Raw genomic sequence first — 18,625 nt, forward strand, 5'->3', positions numbered from 1 at the left:
CATTCAATAAGCGTACCATCTTCTGTGTAAAAAAGTTGCCCGTCAGGTTCCCTTTTATTGTTTCCCCTCTAATCTTAAACTAATGCCCTCTGGTCCTTGGTTCCACAGCCCTGGGAAAAAGACTAAGTGCATTCACCCTATCCATGCCTCTCATGATCTTATGCACTTCTATAAAATGCCCCCTCAGTCTCTTATGCTCTAAAGAAAAAAAGTCTTAGTTTGTCCAAACTCTCCCTATAACTTGAGTCCTGGCAAATCCTTGTAAATTTCTTCTGAACTCTTTTCATATTAATAACATCCTTCCTATAGCAAGGTGACCAAAACTGAACACAACACTCCAAGTGTGGTCCCACCAATGTGCTGTACAATTGCAACATAACTTCCCAACTTCTATACTCAAGACCCTGACCGATGAAGGCCAGTATGCCAAAAGCTCTGTCTGCTTGAGACTCCACTTTCAGAGAACCTTGCACCTGAACTCCAAGATCCCTGATTTCCATTACACTCCTGAAGGTGCTACCATTCACCATAATATTCCTACCTTGATTTGACTTTCCAAAATGCAAAGTCTCACATTAGCTATATTAAGCTCCATTTACCATTTCTCGGCCAATTTCTCCAGCTGATCAAGGTCCTGCTGCAATTTCTGATAACTTTCCTCACTATCCAATATACCGCATATTTTAGTGTCACCTGCAAACTTTGTCATCTATTGTTGTAGCCACTGCTTTTATATGGTGAGTCCAGTTGAGTTTCTGATCAATGGTAACCCATAGGATGTTGATCATGGGGGATTCAGTAATGGTAACACTATTGAATATCAAGGGGGCAGTGGTTAGATTGTGTCTTATTGGAGATGGTCATTGCTTGGCATTTGTTACATGCCTTTTGTTGGCCCAAGCCTGGATATTGTCCAGGTGTTGTAGCATTTGAACATCAATATCTGAGGAGACACAAATCGTGCTGAACATTGTGCAATCATCAGCAAACATCCCAACTTCTGACTTTATGATGGAGGGAAGGTCATTGACGAAGTAGCTGAAGATGCATGGGCCGAGGATACTACCTCAGGAATTCCAGCAAAGATTCCTGAGCTGAGGTGACTAACCTCTAAGCATGTTCATGTGTTAATATTACAGAGCTCAATATCAGTAGGGAATAATAGATCCTCCAGGTCATGAATATCCTCGAAGCATTAATAAAATGTGAGAGAAAAAAAAAGTCCAGTGCTTTATAACTGTCACCCAAATGTCTGAAATGAGATTACAGCCTTGGATGTATCCATTATTTTATAATTCTGAACATTGAACTCCCCCACCCAGAATACATTTTGAATTTTTGCCACCGTCAGTACTTCTTCATAGTCTTATCAGCGTGATAATCAGGCAAGAGGTTTCCTTGCTCATGTTTAACCTGAAGCCAAAAGACTTCATGGGAGTCAATGTTGAGGACTTGCAGGGCAGCTTCTCCTGACTGTAAACTACTGTGCTGCCATCTCTGCTGAGTCTCTCCTGCCAGTGGTACTAGTTTCATTTCATTATTCAGACTTCGTAGTGATCAAGATAACTGAGTGGATTGCCAGGCCATTCCAGAGGGCAATTGAGAGTCAACCACATTGCTGTGGCTCTGGAGTCGCATGTAGGCCAGGAGATGGCAGATATCCTTCTTTGAAGGACTTAGCGAGCCAGGTGCCTTTTCTGAAAATCTGAAATTATTTCATAGTCATCAGTAGATTGTTAATTCCAGATAATTTGTATTGTACTCAAAGTCCACCATCTGTAATGGTGGGATTTAGACTTGAGTTCCCAGAACATTAGCTGAATTTTCATAATAATAGGCTAATGATAATATCACTAGACTATCGCCTCCCCTAAGTTCTACAAGAAAGTAGTCACAGAAGTTTTACAACTTGAATCAGGATGAGGACAATCCTCTCAGTAGCTATGAAGTGACTGTCACTCTTAGATTTGTTATTTTGGAAAGATGCTGTGTAGATTTATTATTTTAGCATAAAAAGTAGATTCAGGGCAGTTAGGGAGACACATTACAAAAAAAAATATTTCATCTTGTTGTGCCCCAGGATGTTACAAAAACATTTTTATGCACTGCGATTGTGGGTTCTAAACGCATGTGACCGCACCCCTATCAACATCAGTAGGAAGTGATATCATAATCGCAAGGGATTACCACTGTTTTAATGTGTGCTTGATGCAAGATCACACCAAGCAGTTCAACTACTTGAATGTCTGCTATCCTGACAGCAAACATGGTACAGCAACCATATTGCTTTTCTATTATTTGAAACCAAAATATCACTTGTTGTCTGATCTCCTGCTTGTAAGTGAAAGCTGGGCTTTCCATGCAAGGATAATGATCTCTTTCTGCCATTCCCATGATTTGAGCCCAGAGGGACTTCAAAGAAGGCCATGGAACCACCTGCTATATTGCAGAGTAAAAGATTGGTTTCCTGAAGTAAAGGTTTTTCTTATTAGATCGCTTGAGATTGACTTGCAGCAGTACATACTGATTGGGTGTCTATTTTGCAGTGATGTCCATAATATTACAATCCTGAGGGAATACGCACTATATTCAGGGATACAGAGTCCGCCTCATGAGGAGAACAGTAAAGATAGGAGAGAAAACTACACTACCATGTGAATCGGAAGGACCAAGAAAAGTTCTTGAGTTTTGTTTTCATTGAATGAACATCCCCGCATGAGCATCAACCCACAGTCAAAACAATATATCCTATCAGATTCCCCATCAGGAAGTTGTCTTGGCTCACATTACCCAATGAAGCCAAAATAAAATTCCTGATGAAGGACTTTTGCCCGAAACGTTGATTTTCCTGCTCGTATGCTGCCTGATCTGCTGTGCTTTTCCAGCGCTCTAATCTAGACTCTAGAATCTGCAGTCCTCACTTTTGTCTATAAAATACCATTGCTCAACCACTTTATCTCAAGCCTCAGTGTACAATGTCTAAAATTAGACAAGATGTTTCAATTGCAGTTTTCTTCAGTTCATTTTTTAATGCTTTATCAAGTGGCTTGTTGAATAGCAGGGAATGAATAAATGTTTTTACATATTGTTTTTAATACATGACATGCTTCACCATAAGTTGGTTTTGGGGCAGAGACTAATAAAATCAACTAAATTAATTATTTGAAAAGGATTAAAGCAAAGGGCAAAGAAATGGATTTAGATTTGATGATTTTTTTTTCTGGGAAGTAGATTTCCTACCAGATACAAAGCAGAGAAGAAAGTTGAGTCAACCTACTGCATGAAGTCCTCTGTCAGATTGCGCCTTGTGTGTTTTTCTGGGGCTTCTTCGTGATGCCACTGATCCTGCAATTTTAACATGTGCCTCCAATCCTAATATCTTAAAGATCTGGAAAGGAAAATTTCCTGTCTGCTTTTTCATTCCCCTTTGGCTTTTCTCATGGATTATCCAGCATAACTGCTTGATTAAAGATCTTCCTGATTCATTGACAACACCACAAAAGAATTATCTATTCATTATAACCTTGCTCTTTGTGAGCATTTTCTATTTGCATAATAGGTTCTGTGTTTACAAATGCGACTTTTTCAAAAAGTCCCCGTGAGGTCCTGTCTGCCCCCACCCACTGTTCGTGTCCCCGTCCGCCCCAATCCTGGCTAACCCCCCAATTTCCCCCCCCCCCCCCCCCAACCCTGTCCAATTGTATGATCTTATATAAATGGACACCTTTCTTTATTTCATTCTGAAAACTTGCTTACTTACAGGATAGGAGGACACTACAAGGGCATCCTGTGCTGGAGCCGGTGGACATGGGTGTGGTCTTAAATGTATAATTTTCATCTGTATTCACAGAGGGGAAAGAAATTGTAGCCAGGGATATCAGTTGGGATGGTCAGATTCGAAACACATTAAGATTAATAAGGAAGAGGCTTTAGATGATTTTAGCATGCGTGCAGGTGTATAAATCCTGATGAGATGTATCCTGGGGTGGTATAGGAGGCAAGGACAGAAATTACTAGGACCCTAGTAGATATATTTAACACTTTTCTGGCCATAGGCAAAGCACCAGATGACTGGAGAACAACTAATGTGGTTCCTTTGCTCAAAATGGGCAACAGGGATAATCCAGCTAATTACAGACCAGGTAGTGATATTGATGAGGGTAGTGTAATTGATGCAGTTTACATGGACTTCAGTAAGATCTTTGACATGGAAGACTGGTCCAAAAGGTAAGAATCCTTGGAATTCAATGCAAGTTAATAAACCAGATCCAATATTGGCTTACAAGAAAGAGGCAATGAAGTATGGTGATGCAACGTCTGAAACTGAACCTTCCAGCTTAGCGAGCAACCTCACTTCCAGAACCTTCAGAGATCTGTGGACTTGTACACTAAGGTTCCTTTGCTTCTCGGTACTCCCGAGGGACCTACCATTCATAATGTATATCCTTCCTTATTAGACCTCCTAACATGCATCATCTTGTACTTCTCAGGATTATATTCCATCTGCTATTCTCTGCCTAATTTACCAGCAGATCAATGTCAGACCATAGCCTGAGACCATCTTCCTGACCAAACCACCAATATTTGTGCCATCTACAAACTTACTAATTAAACCTTCTACATTCATATCCAAGTCTTTAATGTAACTTGATACCACAGCATCAAATCCTGTGGTACACTACTGGTCACAGGTTTCCAATTATGAAAATAACCCTTCACCATCACCACCTAGTGCTTTCCATTCTTGTGTATTGAGTGTGTTTCCTTCCTTTTTCCAGGATACATGAAGATCAACTAGCCACAAAAAGACTTGAGCCACTATCACTAGTGTCCTTACATGCAGATGAGGAAGGACGCCAATTTGACTGGGACAACACATCCATCCTAGGACAAGCCAAACAGAGAAACACATAAGAATTCCTAGAAGCATGGCATTCCAACCGGAACTCTTTCAACAAACACATAGATTTGGATCCCATTTACCAACCCCTGAGAAAAGGAGCGGGTAATGGCATCATCATAGAAAATGATGTCACCACAGGAAATGACATCACCAACCCAAGGAACTGCAACTCTATCAACAAACACATCGATTTGGACCCTAACCACCATACTACTTCAGTGAGCCTCCGGTGAAGTGCTGGTGATATGTCCCACTTTCTATTTATGTGTTTAGGTTTCTTTGGGCTGATGATGCCATTCCCCCCTTGCCCTCTCCAAAAAGGTCACCCCTAGGGAAAATTGGTAGCTTAAAGCTGATAGGACACCTAGAACCCTTTTGAATTTTAATTTAGAAGATCTAGAGTTGATATGAACACACCCATGGGAAAAGGGCCTAGGGGAGTGCAGAAAGCAGGCCACTCGCCTACTATGTCGAGCATACCTGCAGCCGTTACCTCAACTCCTATGGTGGCACTCTTGGGTCCAAAGGAACAGCAGCATCTACTCACGAGTTTACAAAACTTCATGAAAGATTGAGGGAACGCTGGAACCAATCACTGCCATGCTGGCAAAGTATGAGCAGGAGATCTGGACCTTGGATCAGCACATTGGAGCTGCGGAACAAAGGACCATGGCCTTGGAGGCTGTGACAGAGAGCTCCGAGGAGCGGGTCTGAACCCTGGAAGGCCAGGTTTGCGCCCTGCAGCAACAGGTAAACAACCTCGAAAATTGAGGTTGGAGAAAAAATTTACAAATTTTGAGCTTACCCTCAAGGGATGGTTTCCAAAGATGCTGGGTCTGGATATTGAGTCGGGCCAGGTAGGTGTGTCGCAGACCTACTGTATCGCATTGCGCAGGCCCGGGCCATCTCAGGGCCTCCACCCTGTCCTAGTCGACTCCAGCAGTACAAGGAAAAGCATTTAATAATTGAAACAGCCAGACGACTGGGAAAGGATCCACAGGCTTTGGCTAATAAAGGCTTGAAAATAATGGTTTTTTTCATGTCTTCTCCGGGGTTGTAATTAAGAAAAGGAAGGCCTTTGATGAGGTAAAGAAAACTCTAAGAGATTTAAACATTCAGTACTCCCTGAGGTACTGCTCAGGCAATGCTATGTTTCAACTACGAAGGAACTCACTACAACTATGACTCGGTGGAAAAAGTAAAAGAATTTTGGATTCGCTGAAATGATAGACTCTGGCAGAAGAGAAGGGGTATGTGGATGATGGCATAATATGACCTTTTTCTCGTATCTTCTTTCTCTTTGTGTTTTTTCCCTTTTGGGGTCTCAGGTTTTATTGGCTTGATAGTTTTGGTGTTCCATCTAATGTGTTTTATATTGTATGTGTTTGGAGGTTATTAGCTATTCTGTTGTTCTGTTTTGCGGGGTGAGCGCTGGTTACTCCTTGGATGTAAAGATGTGTGGGGCTGAGATGAGGAAGGGAGGCGTGGCTGTCCATGGTTAACTGATAAGAGTGTAAATAATATTTGTTTTTCTTGCTTGGGTCTGGTGCACGGCCTTAACTGGAAAGTACTAGGATGGTTGTAAGGTTGGAAGTGAATGGCCCCTATGGGCAAGAGGGGAGGGATCTCTGGAAACTTGTGCTCTTTGTGTTCAGCTGTTTAATTTTGCAGTAGAGGTTAGTTTTTTTAGCTTTAGTAGGTTTGTAGGATTAGCCTTTAAATTTGATCGCTTTTTTTTCTCCACTCGTCGCACATTGATTGGGATTCTTCTTCTTGGGGGGGCTCTGGGCTGTAGTGTGTGGTCATGGCTAGCGGTCTGTTCAGGTGGTACACCTAGAATATAAGGGGGAGTCACTCCCCCATTAAAAGGAAAAAGGTACTCTCAAGTCTCAAGAAGGAAAGGGTTGACATTGCGATGCTGCAAGAGACTGATAGGGAACATCTGAAGCTACAGCAGGTGGGTATATTAGGGTATTCTTTTCCTCCTTCAACCCCTGAAGCAGAGGAGTGGGCATACTGGCATGAAGAAACCTTTTGTTTCAGGTGACAGAGCAAATCAAAGATGAATATGAATGGTTCATCATTCTTAAGGTCCTGATACGCGGAGAAGAGTATGGCATTCTGAATGTTTACTGTCTCCCGATGCACCCTCTCAAATTTTTAGTTGACGCAGTCTGTAAGGTAATGTGCTTGGGGTGCGCCGTGTGATTATAGGAGGAGACTTTAATTGTCTCATAGACCCTATGGTTGACAGGATGCCAAGAGGGCTGTTGGGTACACCTCAGCAGTCTAGGCACTTGGTGGAATTGTGTGGGGAGCTGGGGCTAGTGGATGTGTGGAGGTGCCTCCACCTGAACAGGGGAGACTTTACCTTCTACCCCAACCCACACAAGTGCCACACAAGAATCAACGTGTTCTCTATTCCGTCAGTTTGCTTGAACTGAGCAGAATTTGGAATATAACTACTTCAGACCATGCAGTAATATATTTAGATGTTAAGACCAAAGGTAGTGGAGTAGGCCTGCAGCAACGGCACATGGATCTATTTCTGTTGAAGGATGACAACTTTGTGGAGTATATCACAATGGAGTTCAGGGTTTTTTGGGACATCAATTGGGGTACAGTAATCTGTCAATGCTCTGGGAGACCACCAAAGCATTCTTAAGGGGTGTGATTATTCCATACTCGGCAACGAGAAGGAGACGGAAGGGGGAGCAGCAGCGGATGCTTGAGGCCCGGTTGAAGGCAGCCGAATCAGCATATTACACCAGACCATCCGTGGTTAAATTGCAGCGGGTCACAGCCCCCAGACTGCTCTTGACTCAGTGCTCACACAAGTGGCGAAGAGAGGGGTCTCCTTTGCAAAACAAAGGCTGTTTGAATATAGGGATAAATTAGGTAGATACCTGGCTTACTTAGCTAGGAAGAAAAGTGCCCCTCAGTCCATTGTGTTTGTCCGAGAGAGGGCTGGCAATGTTACTCGTGAACTGAGGAAGATCAAAGCGGATTTCGGGAGTTCTATACAGAGTTATACCGGTCAGAGGGACATGGGGAAGGAAGTGCGGTAATGGAATCCTTTTTTGACAACTTGGACCTCCCTAGTATAAATGCAGATCAGGCCTCCCTTTTAAATGCTCTTTTAGCGGTGCAGGAGGTGGTAAGGCAGCTCCAGAGTGGTAATGCACCCAGTCCAGATGGATTCCCAAGTGAATTTTACAAGGAGTTTGTACACATGTTGGTTGAACTGTTGCTGGGGATGTATAATCATTCATATAGCCAGGACTGTCCTCCACCCTCTCTTAGAGAGGTTAATATCTCCATTATTCTAAAAAAGGGAATGATAGCGAAGATTGCGCATCGTATAGACCCATCTTGTTGCTGAATGTGGATTTTAAAATTTTATCAAAGGTTTTGTCTTTGAGACTGGAGAAGGTGCTGCCTGTTATTATAAAAGAGGACCAGACAGGTTTTGTCAAGGGTCGCAGCTCCTCTAATAATATCAGGCGGATATTGAATATGGTGCAATATGTCAACAGAGGGCGATTCCGGTTTTGGTGTTTTTCCTAGATGTGGAGAAGGCTTTTGATCGTGTGGAATGGTCGTATCTCTTCGCTATTTTAGATCGTTTATGTCTAGGAGGGGCCTTCGCTAGGTGGATGAGAGTGTTACATAAAGACCGTAGGTAGCAGTTATTACAAATGGGGTTAAGTTGAGTAATTTTGATCTGGAGAGACGTAACCAACAGGAATGTCCCTTGTCGCCGCTACTGTTCACTTTTGTTCATGAACCACTGGCGGAGACTATTCGAGAAAACTCTAAATAAGGGCACTTAAAGTTGGAACTGGGGAACACAAAATCACTCTTTACGCAGATGATATCCTTCTATTTCAAGCTAACCCGGAAAATTCCATGCCCCAAATATTAAATTATGTGGTGGCTTTTCGGAATATAGGATACATTTCACAAAATCTGAAGTGATGCCCGTGGTTGGGTTGGTGGAGACACCAAAGTTGGAGGGCGGAATGGAATTTCTCTTTAGATGGTCACAGAAAGGTTTTCTCTATCTTGGAACTTTTATTACTCCTTGCTTCCAGCAGCTGTATGGAACTAACTTTGTACAGCTGTTTGAGAGGATAAAGCAGGACTTCTAGCAATGGGAGGGACTGTCCATATCATGGCTTGGCCGTATAGCCTTGATTAAGATGACTCTTCTCCCTCAGTTGCTATATGCTATGACAATGCTCCCATTATTATTACCTAAAGAGGTGCAGCGGAGATTTGCCGGATGGCTTGGATTGTTTATTTGGTGCCATAGGCACCCTTTAATTAAATTTACCAAGTTGCAGCTTCCGCAGGATATGGCTGGGATGGATCTCCCGGATCTGAAGAAATATCAAATAAACACTCTGCTGTCATATGTAGGTGGATGACCTGAAATCGATATGGTTAGATGTGGAGGCCTCTCAGGCAAAGTGTCCCCTCATAAACTTGCATTTCATGGATAAAGTGAGATTGGTAATTGAACACTGTGCAAGTCCGCTTATTATAAATACAGTAAAAGCATGGAAGATAATGCAGCAGGGTGAGGGCAATTTGCTCAAGACTTCGCCGTTTATCCCGTTGCGGGGAGCTCCAGGATTTAAGCTGGGGTCAATGGACTCTGGCTTTAGAGCATGGGAGGGTAACGGAATCTCCTGACTGGGAGATCTGTTTGAGGGAGAGGTCTTGATGTCTTTTAGCCAATTAAGTCAGAAGTACAGAATCCCTAATAGGGATCTTTTCTGATATTTCCAAGTTAGGGATTATATACAGAAAAAAAAACATGTTTTTGACCCAGCCATACAAGTCAGATGTAGAACACAGTCAGTTAGTACCATATATCATCTGCAAAGAGGGAATGCCTGGGGGGATATGGAGAGGCTTCATGAGATTTGGAGTCAGGAGTTAGGGGAAGAAATCTGGTCAGAAACATGGGAGGATATATGGGGGAACGTAAAGAAGATTTCAATATGTAATAGGGCTCAAGCGATGCAATTGAATTTCCTCCATAGGGCCCATATGGCACTAGAGAGACTAGCAAAGTTTAAAAAGGATCTTCTCAGAACTGTCCCAAATGTAAAAACAGTTTTGAAACCCTTACGTGTTGTTTCTAGTCCTGTCACAAAATCTGCAGATATTGAGGGCCATAGTGAATGAACTGGAAGTGATCTTGGAAATGGAAGTAAGGGGGGAATCCAGTGTTCCTCCTCTTAGAACTACCGAATCTTTCCTCTTTGAATCAGCATGGGAGGAGATTATTCAACATTCTGATGTACTGTACAAGGAAATCATCCTAATGAATTGGATATCAGAAAAGTCACCAGGTCTTGTAGATGGCGCAGATTTGTGATGAAACAGGTCTCTCAGGATTACTTAACAAGTATAGTGCAGCACAGAACAGAAAAATTTTATAAGACGTCGTGGCCCTTTTTAAATTATATAGACATAGATTTGTTGATGGCATTGATAAGGACCTTCGCATAGCTATGAGGACCATATATGGCAGTCTGGGGACCCCGAGGTGGGAGGAGGGGGTATAATCACTGTTGCCCCCGTGGACGGGACCCTTTATGGAAGTGCGGCAAGTGGAGTAATGTAATATAGTACAATGTGGTGTAATTTAGTTTTGGTGAATTGTAATTTAATTTAATGTCTTATTTAATTTGAGTTTGTGTTAGTTTGGTTTAAGTTAATAAGAGTCGACTACAATCTGGAGAATAGTAGGCAGTTTATTGTTAACTTTATTGTAATATAACATAATAGTGCGATATTATTCCTACTTTTCTGTGCTTTTGTACTTTTATAACTTTGTTTTCTTTTTTTCTTTTGGTTTGTGTTTTTTGTAAAAAACAAAGTAACATTTTTTTCAATAAATATATACATAAGAGAAAGAACCAAAGACAGAAACAACTTCATCAACAATGACAATATCGTCAAGTTAGTGGACCTATGCCTCACCACCCACTTCACATTCAATAGCAAGACCTATAAACAAATCAATGAAACACCCATGGGAACACTGACATCAGGGTTCTTAGCAGAAGCAATAATGCAGAAACTTGAACAAACAGCTCTCCCAACCATCCAACCCAAACTTTGGGTCCGCTACGTGGATGACACCTTTGTCATTGCTAAATGAAACAAATTAGAGGAAACCTTCAAGACCATCAATAATATCCTTACTGGCATAAAATTCACTAAAGAGGAGGAAAACAACAACAAACTGCCATTCCTAGATGTCACAGTAGGGCGAACAGTCAATGGGGATCTTCAAACCAGTATCTATAGAAAACAACACATATAGAATAACTACTTAACTACAGAAGCAATCATCCCAACACCCACAAATGAAGCTGCATAAGGATATTATTTCAATAAGTCACCACACTGCAGCACCGAGGAACTATGAAGAGTAGAAGAAAATCACCTCTCCTGTGTATTTAAGAAGAATGGGTACCCAATAAACACAGTCTGCTGATCTTTCAGCAACAAACTCAAACAAGCAGACAAAACATGCCCAGAAACCCTAGCCACTTCACCCTACATCAAAGACATCTCCAAAATGACTGTCAGACTACTCAGACCTCTTGGCATCATGATAGTCCACAAACAAACCAACATACTTAAACAGTAGCTAATGAACTTAAAAGACCCTATACAGATAACAAGCAAAACAAATGTCATTTACAAAATACCTTACAATAACTGTAACAAACACTACATTGGACAACCAGGCAGAAAACTAGCCACTAGGATTCATGAACATTCAACTAGCCACAAAAAGACATGGCCCACTATCACTAGTATCTTTACGTACAGACAAGGAAGAACACCACTTTTACTGGGACAACGCATCCAAACAGAGACACGCATGAGAGTTCCAACTGGAACTCTATCAACAAGCACATTGATTTGGACCCCATCTGCCATTCTCTGGAAAAGAGACCAGAAATGGCATCATCAACTCAAAGAAATCTAAATACATAAATGGAAAGCGGGACATAACACCAGCGCTTCACCAGAGGCTCACTGATGATGTTATCTAGAATGGTGACGACACGCTTGAAATCAAACCTTCTAGCTCAGCGAGCAAGCTTACATCTAGAACCTCAACCTGAACTACAAATCTTTTCAAAACTCACTAATCCCTGAAGGTGTCAGCATAGCTGGATAGGGGAGTGAAGAAGGCATACAGGATGCTCACCATCATTAGCCAGGAAGTAGAATATAAGACAAGGAAACCTTGTTGCAACTTTATAAAACATTGGTTAGGCAACTGATGGAATACTGTTTGCAGTTCTGGTCATCACCACTAGCAGAAAGATATGATTGCAGTGGAGAGGATGAAGAGAAGATTCACCAGGATGTTGCCTGACATGAAAAGTCTAAGTTATGAGGAGAGACAAGATAGGCTGGATTTGTTTTCCTTGGAGTAGAGGAAGTTGAGGCGACGATTGACATATACAAAATTATAAGAGGCATAGCTTGAGTATATTGTGAAAATCTCTTTCCCCTGGAAGACATGTCAAAGACCAGAGGGCATAAGTTTAAGGTGAGGAGCAAGTGGTTTAGAGGAGACCTGAGAAAAATCTTTTCACTCAGAGGGTGATAGATATATGAAATTTGCTCCAAATCATGAAATTTGCTACCTGAGATGGTGGCGGAGGCAGTACTCTTGCAACATTTAAGAATCATCTGGATGAGTACTTAAAATTTCAGGGAATAATAGCCAATGGGAAAAGTGCAGATAAGTGGGATTATTGTGGTTTCCTGTTTGTGGATCAGCGTTGACATAGTGGACTGAAAGGCTTTGTTTCTACGCTGTATGATTCTACATCCACTCTGTACAACTGGATGAAGTGAGACCCTCATTTCAGTTAAAAAGAAGTTCTTCACCCAACAATGGACCACGTTTTCTAGTGCATGCATTTCAGACTCCCTGTTACAAAGTTCCCTTTGATCAATACCAATGAAAGCCAGCAGCAAATCCATTCACTTGAAGTATTTGAGGTGCAAATGCAGACACAATTGCATCCTAAATAAACAATAGAAGGTTCAATGTTATAAATGTCATCAGTTGAAATAATATTTCAAGTTCAAGTGTGTATTAATTGTCAGATTTCTTTTTGAATTGTTTGACCCATGAAAATTGACACTTATTATTTTATACAACAGATATATTTCCTGCAGATGAATGGTACGTGAGATTCAAACTGCACTATGGAACACGTTTGTTTTCAACAGAAGGAACCTTACTGGATGTTGTGAGGGGTAGGTTGAAAACTGAATCTGCTTGAAATTTAGTTTGCAAATGTCTACACAGTTATTCCCACTAAATTAATGAAGTCCTCTTTCTGATTCCCATGTTAACTAATATTGCTCCCTAGGTAATATGATGACCATTAGGCTCGATTTTCATTCCATATTTTTATTGGATTCATGTTTCACCATCAACTGTGATGGCATTCGACCCCTTGATCAACAGGCCATTAGCATGGGATTCTGGATTACTAGTCAAGTAACAGGGTGACTATGTTACTGTCTACTCTGCTATCATCAATTTTCTTAAAAATAAATCTTTTTCATTCACTCATGAAATGTGGCTGTTGCTGCCTGGGCCTTGATATATTCCTCAAGCCTAATTGCCCTTAGTTGGTGGATGTGAGCTGCTTTCTTGAACCATTTTAGTTAATTTGCTGCAGGTACACTCAGATTATCATTAAAAAAGGAATTCCATGATTTTGATCTTGTGACACTGAAGGAATGGTGATACATTTCCAAGTATGGATGGCGAGTAACTTGGAGGGAACTTGCAGGTGGTAGTCTTCCCATGTATCTGCCACTCTTGTCTTCCTCAAGGGAAGTCATCATGGGTCTGAAGGTACTGTCTAAGGAGCTTTGGTGAAATTCTTCAGAACATTATACACTGCTATTGCTGAGGATTGATGGTGGAGGGAGTAGGGGTTTTAGCTCTGGTGCAAATCAAGCAGGCTGCTTTGTTCTGGATGATGTCAAACATCTTAAGGGTTTTTGGAACTGCACTCATCCTGGCCAGTGAGGACTATTCCATCATCCATGACTTGGGCTGAGAAGTGGCAGATGGAATTTAATTTAGATAAATGTGAGGTGCTGCATTTTGGGAAAGCAAATCTTAGCAGGACTTATACACTTAATGGAAAGGTCCTTGGGAGTGTTGCTGAACAAAGAGACCTTGGAATGCAGGTTCATAGCTCCTTGAAAGTGGAGTCGCAGGTAGATAGGATAGTGAAGAAGGAGTTTGGAATGGTTTCCTTTATTGGTCAGAGTATTGAGTATAAGAGTTGGGAGGTCATGTTGCAGCTGTACAGGACATTGGTTAGGCCACTGTTGGAATATTGCATGCACTTCTGGTCGTCTTCCTATCTGAAAGATGTTGTGAAACTTGAAAGGGTTCAGAAAAGGATGTTTCCAGAGTTGAAGGATTTGAGCTATAGGGAGAGGTTGAATAGGCAAGAGCTGTTATCCCTGGATAGCCAGAGGCTCACGGGTGCCCTTTAGAGGCTCACAAAATCATGAAGGGCATGGATAGGATAAATAGACAAAGTCTTTTCCCTGGGGTGGGGGAATCCAGAACTCGAGGACATAGGTTTAGTGTGATAGAGGAAAGATATAAAAGAGACCTAAGGGACAACTTTTTCACGCAAAGGGTGGTACATATATGAAATGAGCTGCCAGAGGAAATGGTGGAGGCTAGTACAGTTGCAACATTTCAAAGGCATCTGGATGGGTATATGAATAGGAAGGGTGTGGAAGGATATGGGCCACATGCTGGCAGGTGGGACTAATTTGGATTGGGATATCTAATCAGCATGGATGAGTTGGAGTGAAGGGTCTGTTTCCATGCTGTACATCTCTATGACTTAGAATCATAGAGTTTTACAGTACAGAAGGAGGCCAATGGTCAGGCTTTGGGTAGTCAGAAGCTAAGTGACTTACTGCAGGATTTCTTGCCTCTGACTTGCCCCTGTAGCCACAGTATTTACTTGCAGAACCAATTCAGTTTCTGGTCATTGGTAACACTGATACTTGGGGCTTTATTAATGGTAATGCCATTGAATATCAAGAGTCAATGGTTTGATTCTCTATCCCCACTGTTACCAGCTCTGTAACAAGTTCACTCTTTAACTAAACTCTAACTTGTGTACCTCTCTGCTCTTTCCCTTGAACCTTTTTTTGTTGGCAGTGTGATTTAGTTTGCTTACAGTTTGACAATTCCCACTAGCAAGGTTTGTGATCACCCAGTGTCCCAGAGAATGCTGATTTCTTTCTCTTGTGTTTAAAGCAGTCAGTGGTCACCCATCCTTTGGACAGAACTCCAAACAGTTATCCTGGTCAACAGTCATGAGCAAATACTGACTACCTTTAATTCTAGAGACACTGGTTTTACAGCTTGAGTTTCTGAGGATGTCAAATCTTTAATTTTCCGTAAACACACCAAGTTTCCTTCAACAGTACCTTCCAATCCACAGTGTATTCCAAACCTATGGCATTTTATCATCTGGATTGACAGGAATAGCAAATACAATGGAATACCACTATCTGCAAGCTTTCTTTCAAGCCTTACCATCCTGACATGGAATTATTTTGCTTGGTTATCATCCTTGGACAACTTTCATGACAGCACTGTGGGTGTTCATAAACCATATGGAAGCACCACTCTCCTGAAGCCAACTAGAAATATGCAATGAATGCTGGCCTAATGAACAACACCCACATCAGATGTCCAATTTTATTTAACAAAATAATCTGGCGTGCATTACCTGAAAATCAGTTGGAAACAGAGAATTAGAGCTGTATAATTACCCTTCTGTTTTCAACTCATGGCTGGTGAGATTCTGCCAGTATTAGTGTCTCATAAAATGATATCTGAGTTTTCATCCAAACAAAATACTCAAAAACAAGGAGCAGTTATTTACAATTGTTCTAGTGTGATGCCTTTTTACCATTGTGTTCTTACAGAACCTCTCTTGCAGTGGGAGCTTGGTGTACAAGTTGAAGTAGCTGATATATTTCCGATCCTACAACTTGCACATACTCTGATAATTGTAAGGCGGCTTTGTGCTTCTGACATGGCTATTATTGCACCTGTGTTCACCAGTCATGAATTGCCTAATGCAGGTACATAGGTTGCATTTTTTTTTAATCAATGCAATGTAAGTCATACATGTTGCACTAATTGAAGTGGATATTGGATGCTTCTGAATGTAAATAGACAAGACTTATGAAGCTGTTACATACTATGCTCAAGTTCTATAAAAGTAGACAGTATTAGTGAAAAATTTCAATTCGGTAGCATTATTTTACAAAGGTAATATATAGAGTTTCACTGTGTCTAAGTACAGGTATTTCCAAAAAAATGCCTTTCAGAATGAATTACTTTGAAATGATTTATATAGGAAATGTCCATTTTAAGTGCCATTTTCCCACTTTTTCTATTTTTATTCACTTTACATATGTTTCCAGAAATGAAAATATTGAACTTTAACAGATTGTACTTTGTTAAGAAAGAGAACATTCTAGATTCATTTTCGGTATTTCTTGATTTGTGTTTCTATCCAGGTGTTTATTTGTTGGTAACCAAGAGTGCATTTAAGGCAGAGAATGACAAGTGGTATGATGTCAAACCTAAACTCTGTGCTTTACTCAATGGAGGTAATTTGAGTTAACTTAACGACTGCTTTTTTACGTAGAAACTTCCATGTTAGTTTAGTAAACTTAAGGCGTACACTTCTTGGGTTTCTTCAGGGCTTATCTGGAGCAGAAATGTGGCAATTATGTGATCTGTGAGTCAGAGTTTGAAATCTATAGTAAGTAAAACATTTAGAGAAATTCGACAAGAGAAAATGATAAATGATCTACAACAACGAGCATTAGTTGAGGACAGAAAATGTCTCAAATCATCAAATAAGAAGAAAAATGTAAGTAGGAATAATCAAGGTAACAGATATTTTGAAAGGGCTTTTAACAGGGGAGATAAAAGTTGAGAAGCTGAGAGCAGAGGGATTTAGGGAAGGTGTTCCAAAATATAGGATCTCGATTGTTAAATGTTTTACTGCTACTGCTGTGACAGAAAGGATGAAAGCCAATTCATAAGAGACCAGAAAAAAAGTCTAAGATGAAACTGTGCACCAATAAGGGTCATGTTATTTTGTAAAATTTATTTATTGATTGTGGACATTGCAGGCAAGGGCTGCATTTACTGTCTTCAGGTAACCTTAAAAATGTGTGTGACATGTTTTTTGGAACTGTTGCAATATATGCATTCAATGTATTACTCCTTTACACCTTTGGCTAAGTGTGAGTTGTGTTGGGTTTGGCCATGAGGGTGGGTGGCTTTTCTTAGCATCACCAGTTGCCTTTGGGCCTTACGGTCTAGTCCTGCAGGGAGTCTCCTTCCCAAATACCGCTCACCCTCCTCAGCTTGACCATTGCACATGTTAGGATTTAGCAGTGGGGAGATGGAGGGGCTGGGCACCTATAGATTGTTCTGACAAGAGTCTTCTGGGTGTGCGAGTGTCACTCCTCCTCTGTCCTAGTCCTATATCCTGTGGCTTGGGATAGGGCCTTCAATGGCAGTGATCCTTCCAGTGGCACTACAGCTGACTGGACCTCAGCAGGTTTTGGTTGAATAGCCCCAGTAGCTCCAAGCTTGTACTGAGGGTGGCATTTATGTGGCTTCTCTAGCCTGGGTGCAGGAGTAGCAGTAGGTACTGTTCCTGGTGACAGTACGAGGTTGAAGAGGTGCAAACCCTACAATTGGTTAGCTGCTTCTGGAAGTGGGAATTCATTCCTTTAGGGGTTAAAGCATTAACAGCAAGTCAAGAGCTGCCTAATTGCCATTGAGTGTGGTCAGGGCGTTTGAAACAATAAAAACATTGTAAAGTTCAGTTTACTGTTTGCAGATCACACCGTCAACATTGTGAAGGGGGACTAGCACTAGACATAGATTTCTATTCTCACATCATGTGGATGCTGAGGTGGCAAGGTGAATTTTGTCTCTAATTCACCTTGATCTCCATGGAAATGCTTCAAACTGTTGTCTCTCCCAGCAAATTTGGGCAATTGAATTCTGTGTCTCTAAAGTTTGGGCTTATCACTTTTAAAACACTAGTTTGGCTGGAGATTTGTTTTCAGTTCTGGGCATCAGATATAAGAGAGAATATCAAACCTCTGTAGTTGGGGGTATATTTACTGGAATGACAGCAAGCATGAGTTGCTTCAGTTCTGAGGAGAAACTAAAGTACCTGAGATCCTTTTCCCTAAGAGCACAGAAGGTCAGGGGAAAAATAATAGAAGTGCTAATGATTAGGATATGGATTTTGATAGACAAATAAGGAGACACTGTTTCCACTAGCAGAGGAGTTGATTTTAGAGTGTACATACTTTTTCTGAATTTAAGATAATTGGCAAAAGGGGTAGAATAGTGTAGGAGAATTAGAAGACTATTGTAGGTGATGAGGTTTTATGATCTGAAATCTTAAATGTTTTCAGTGGGGTTAGTCATTCAATTAAATGAAATTAAACGGTCACCAAAAACAAAAGTGATGAACAACTTTGCATGAACCTGTAACCAGTAAGATCTGAAATTCTTCACTTATATTGAGAACAGGAGTTGCTGTACCTCATGTATTTGTGATACATTAG

General features: G+C 41.1%; 1 protein-coding gene across 3 annotated transcripts in view; it reads left to right on the top strand.

Moving 5' to 3' along the window:
- The window catches only part of LOC122553403 (cation channel sperm-associated protein subunit beta-like), an 82,237-nt gene that overhangs the window by 54,839 nt on the left and 8,773 nt on the right, over nt 1-18,625 (top strand). For all 3 annotated transcript variants that reach the window (XM_043697128.1, XM_043697129.1, XM_043697130.1), the window contains 3 exons: nt 13,118-13,213; nt 15,941-16,099; nt 16,541-16,633. In XM_043697128.1, coding sequence (XP_043553063.1) covers nt 13,118-13,213; nt 15,941-16,099; nt 16,541-16,633 — 348 coding nt within the window. The remainder of the gene's footprint in view (nt 1-13,117; nt 13,214-15,940; nt 16,100-16,540; nt 16,634-18,625) is intronic.

Source organism: Chiloscyllium plagiosum, chromosome 10 (genome assembly GCF_004010195.1).
Source record: "Chiloscyllium plagiosum isolate BGI_BamShark_2017 chromosome 10, ASM401019v2, whole genome shotgun sequence".
NCBI lineage: Eukaryota > Metazoa > Chordata > Chondrichthyes > Orectolobiformes > Hemiscylliidae > Chiloscyllium > Chiloscyllium plagiosum.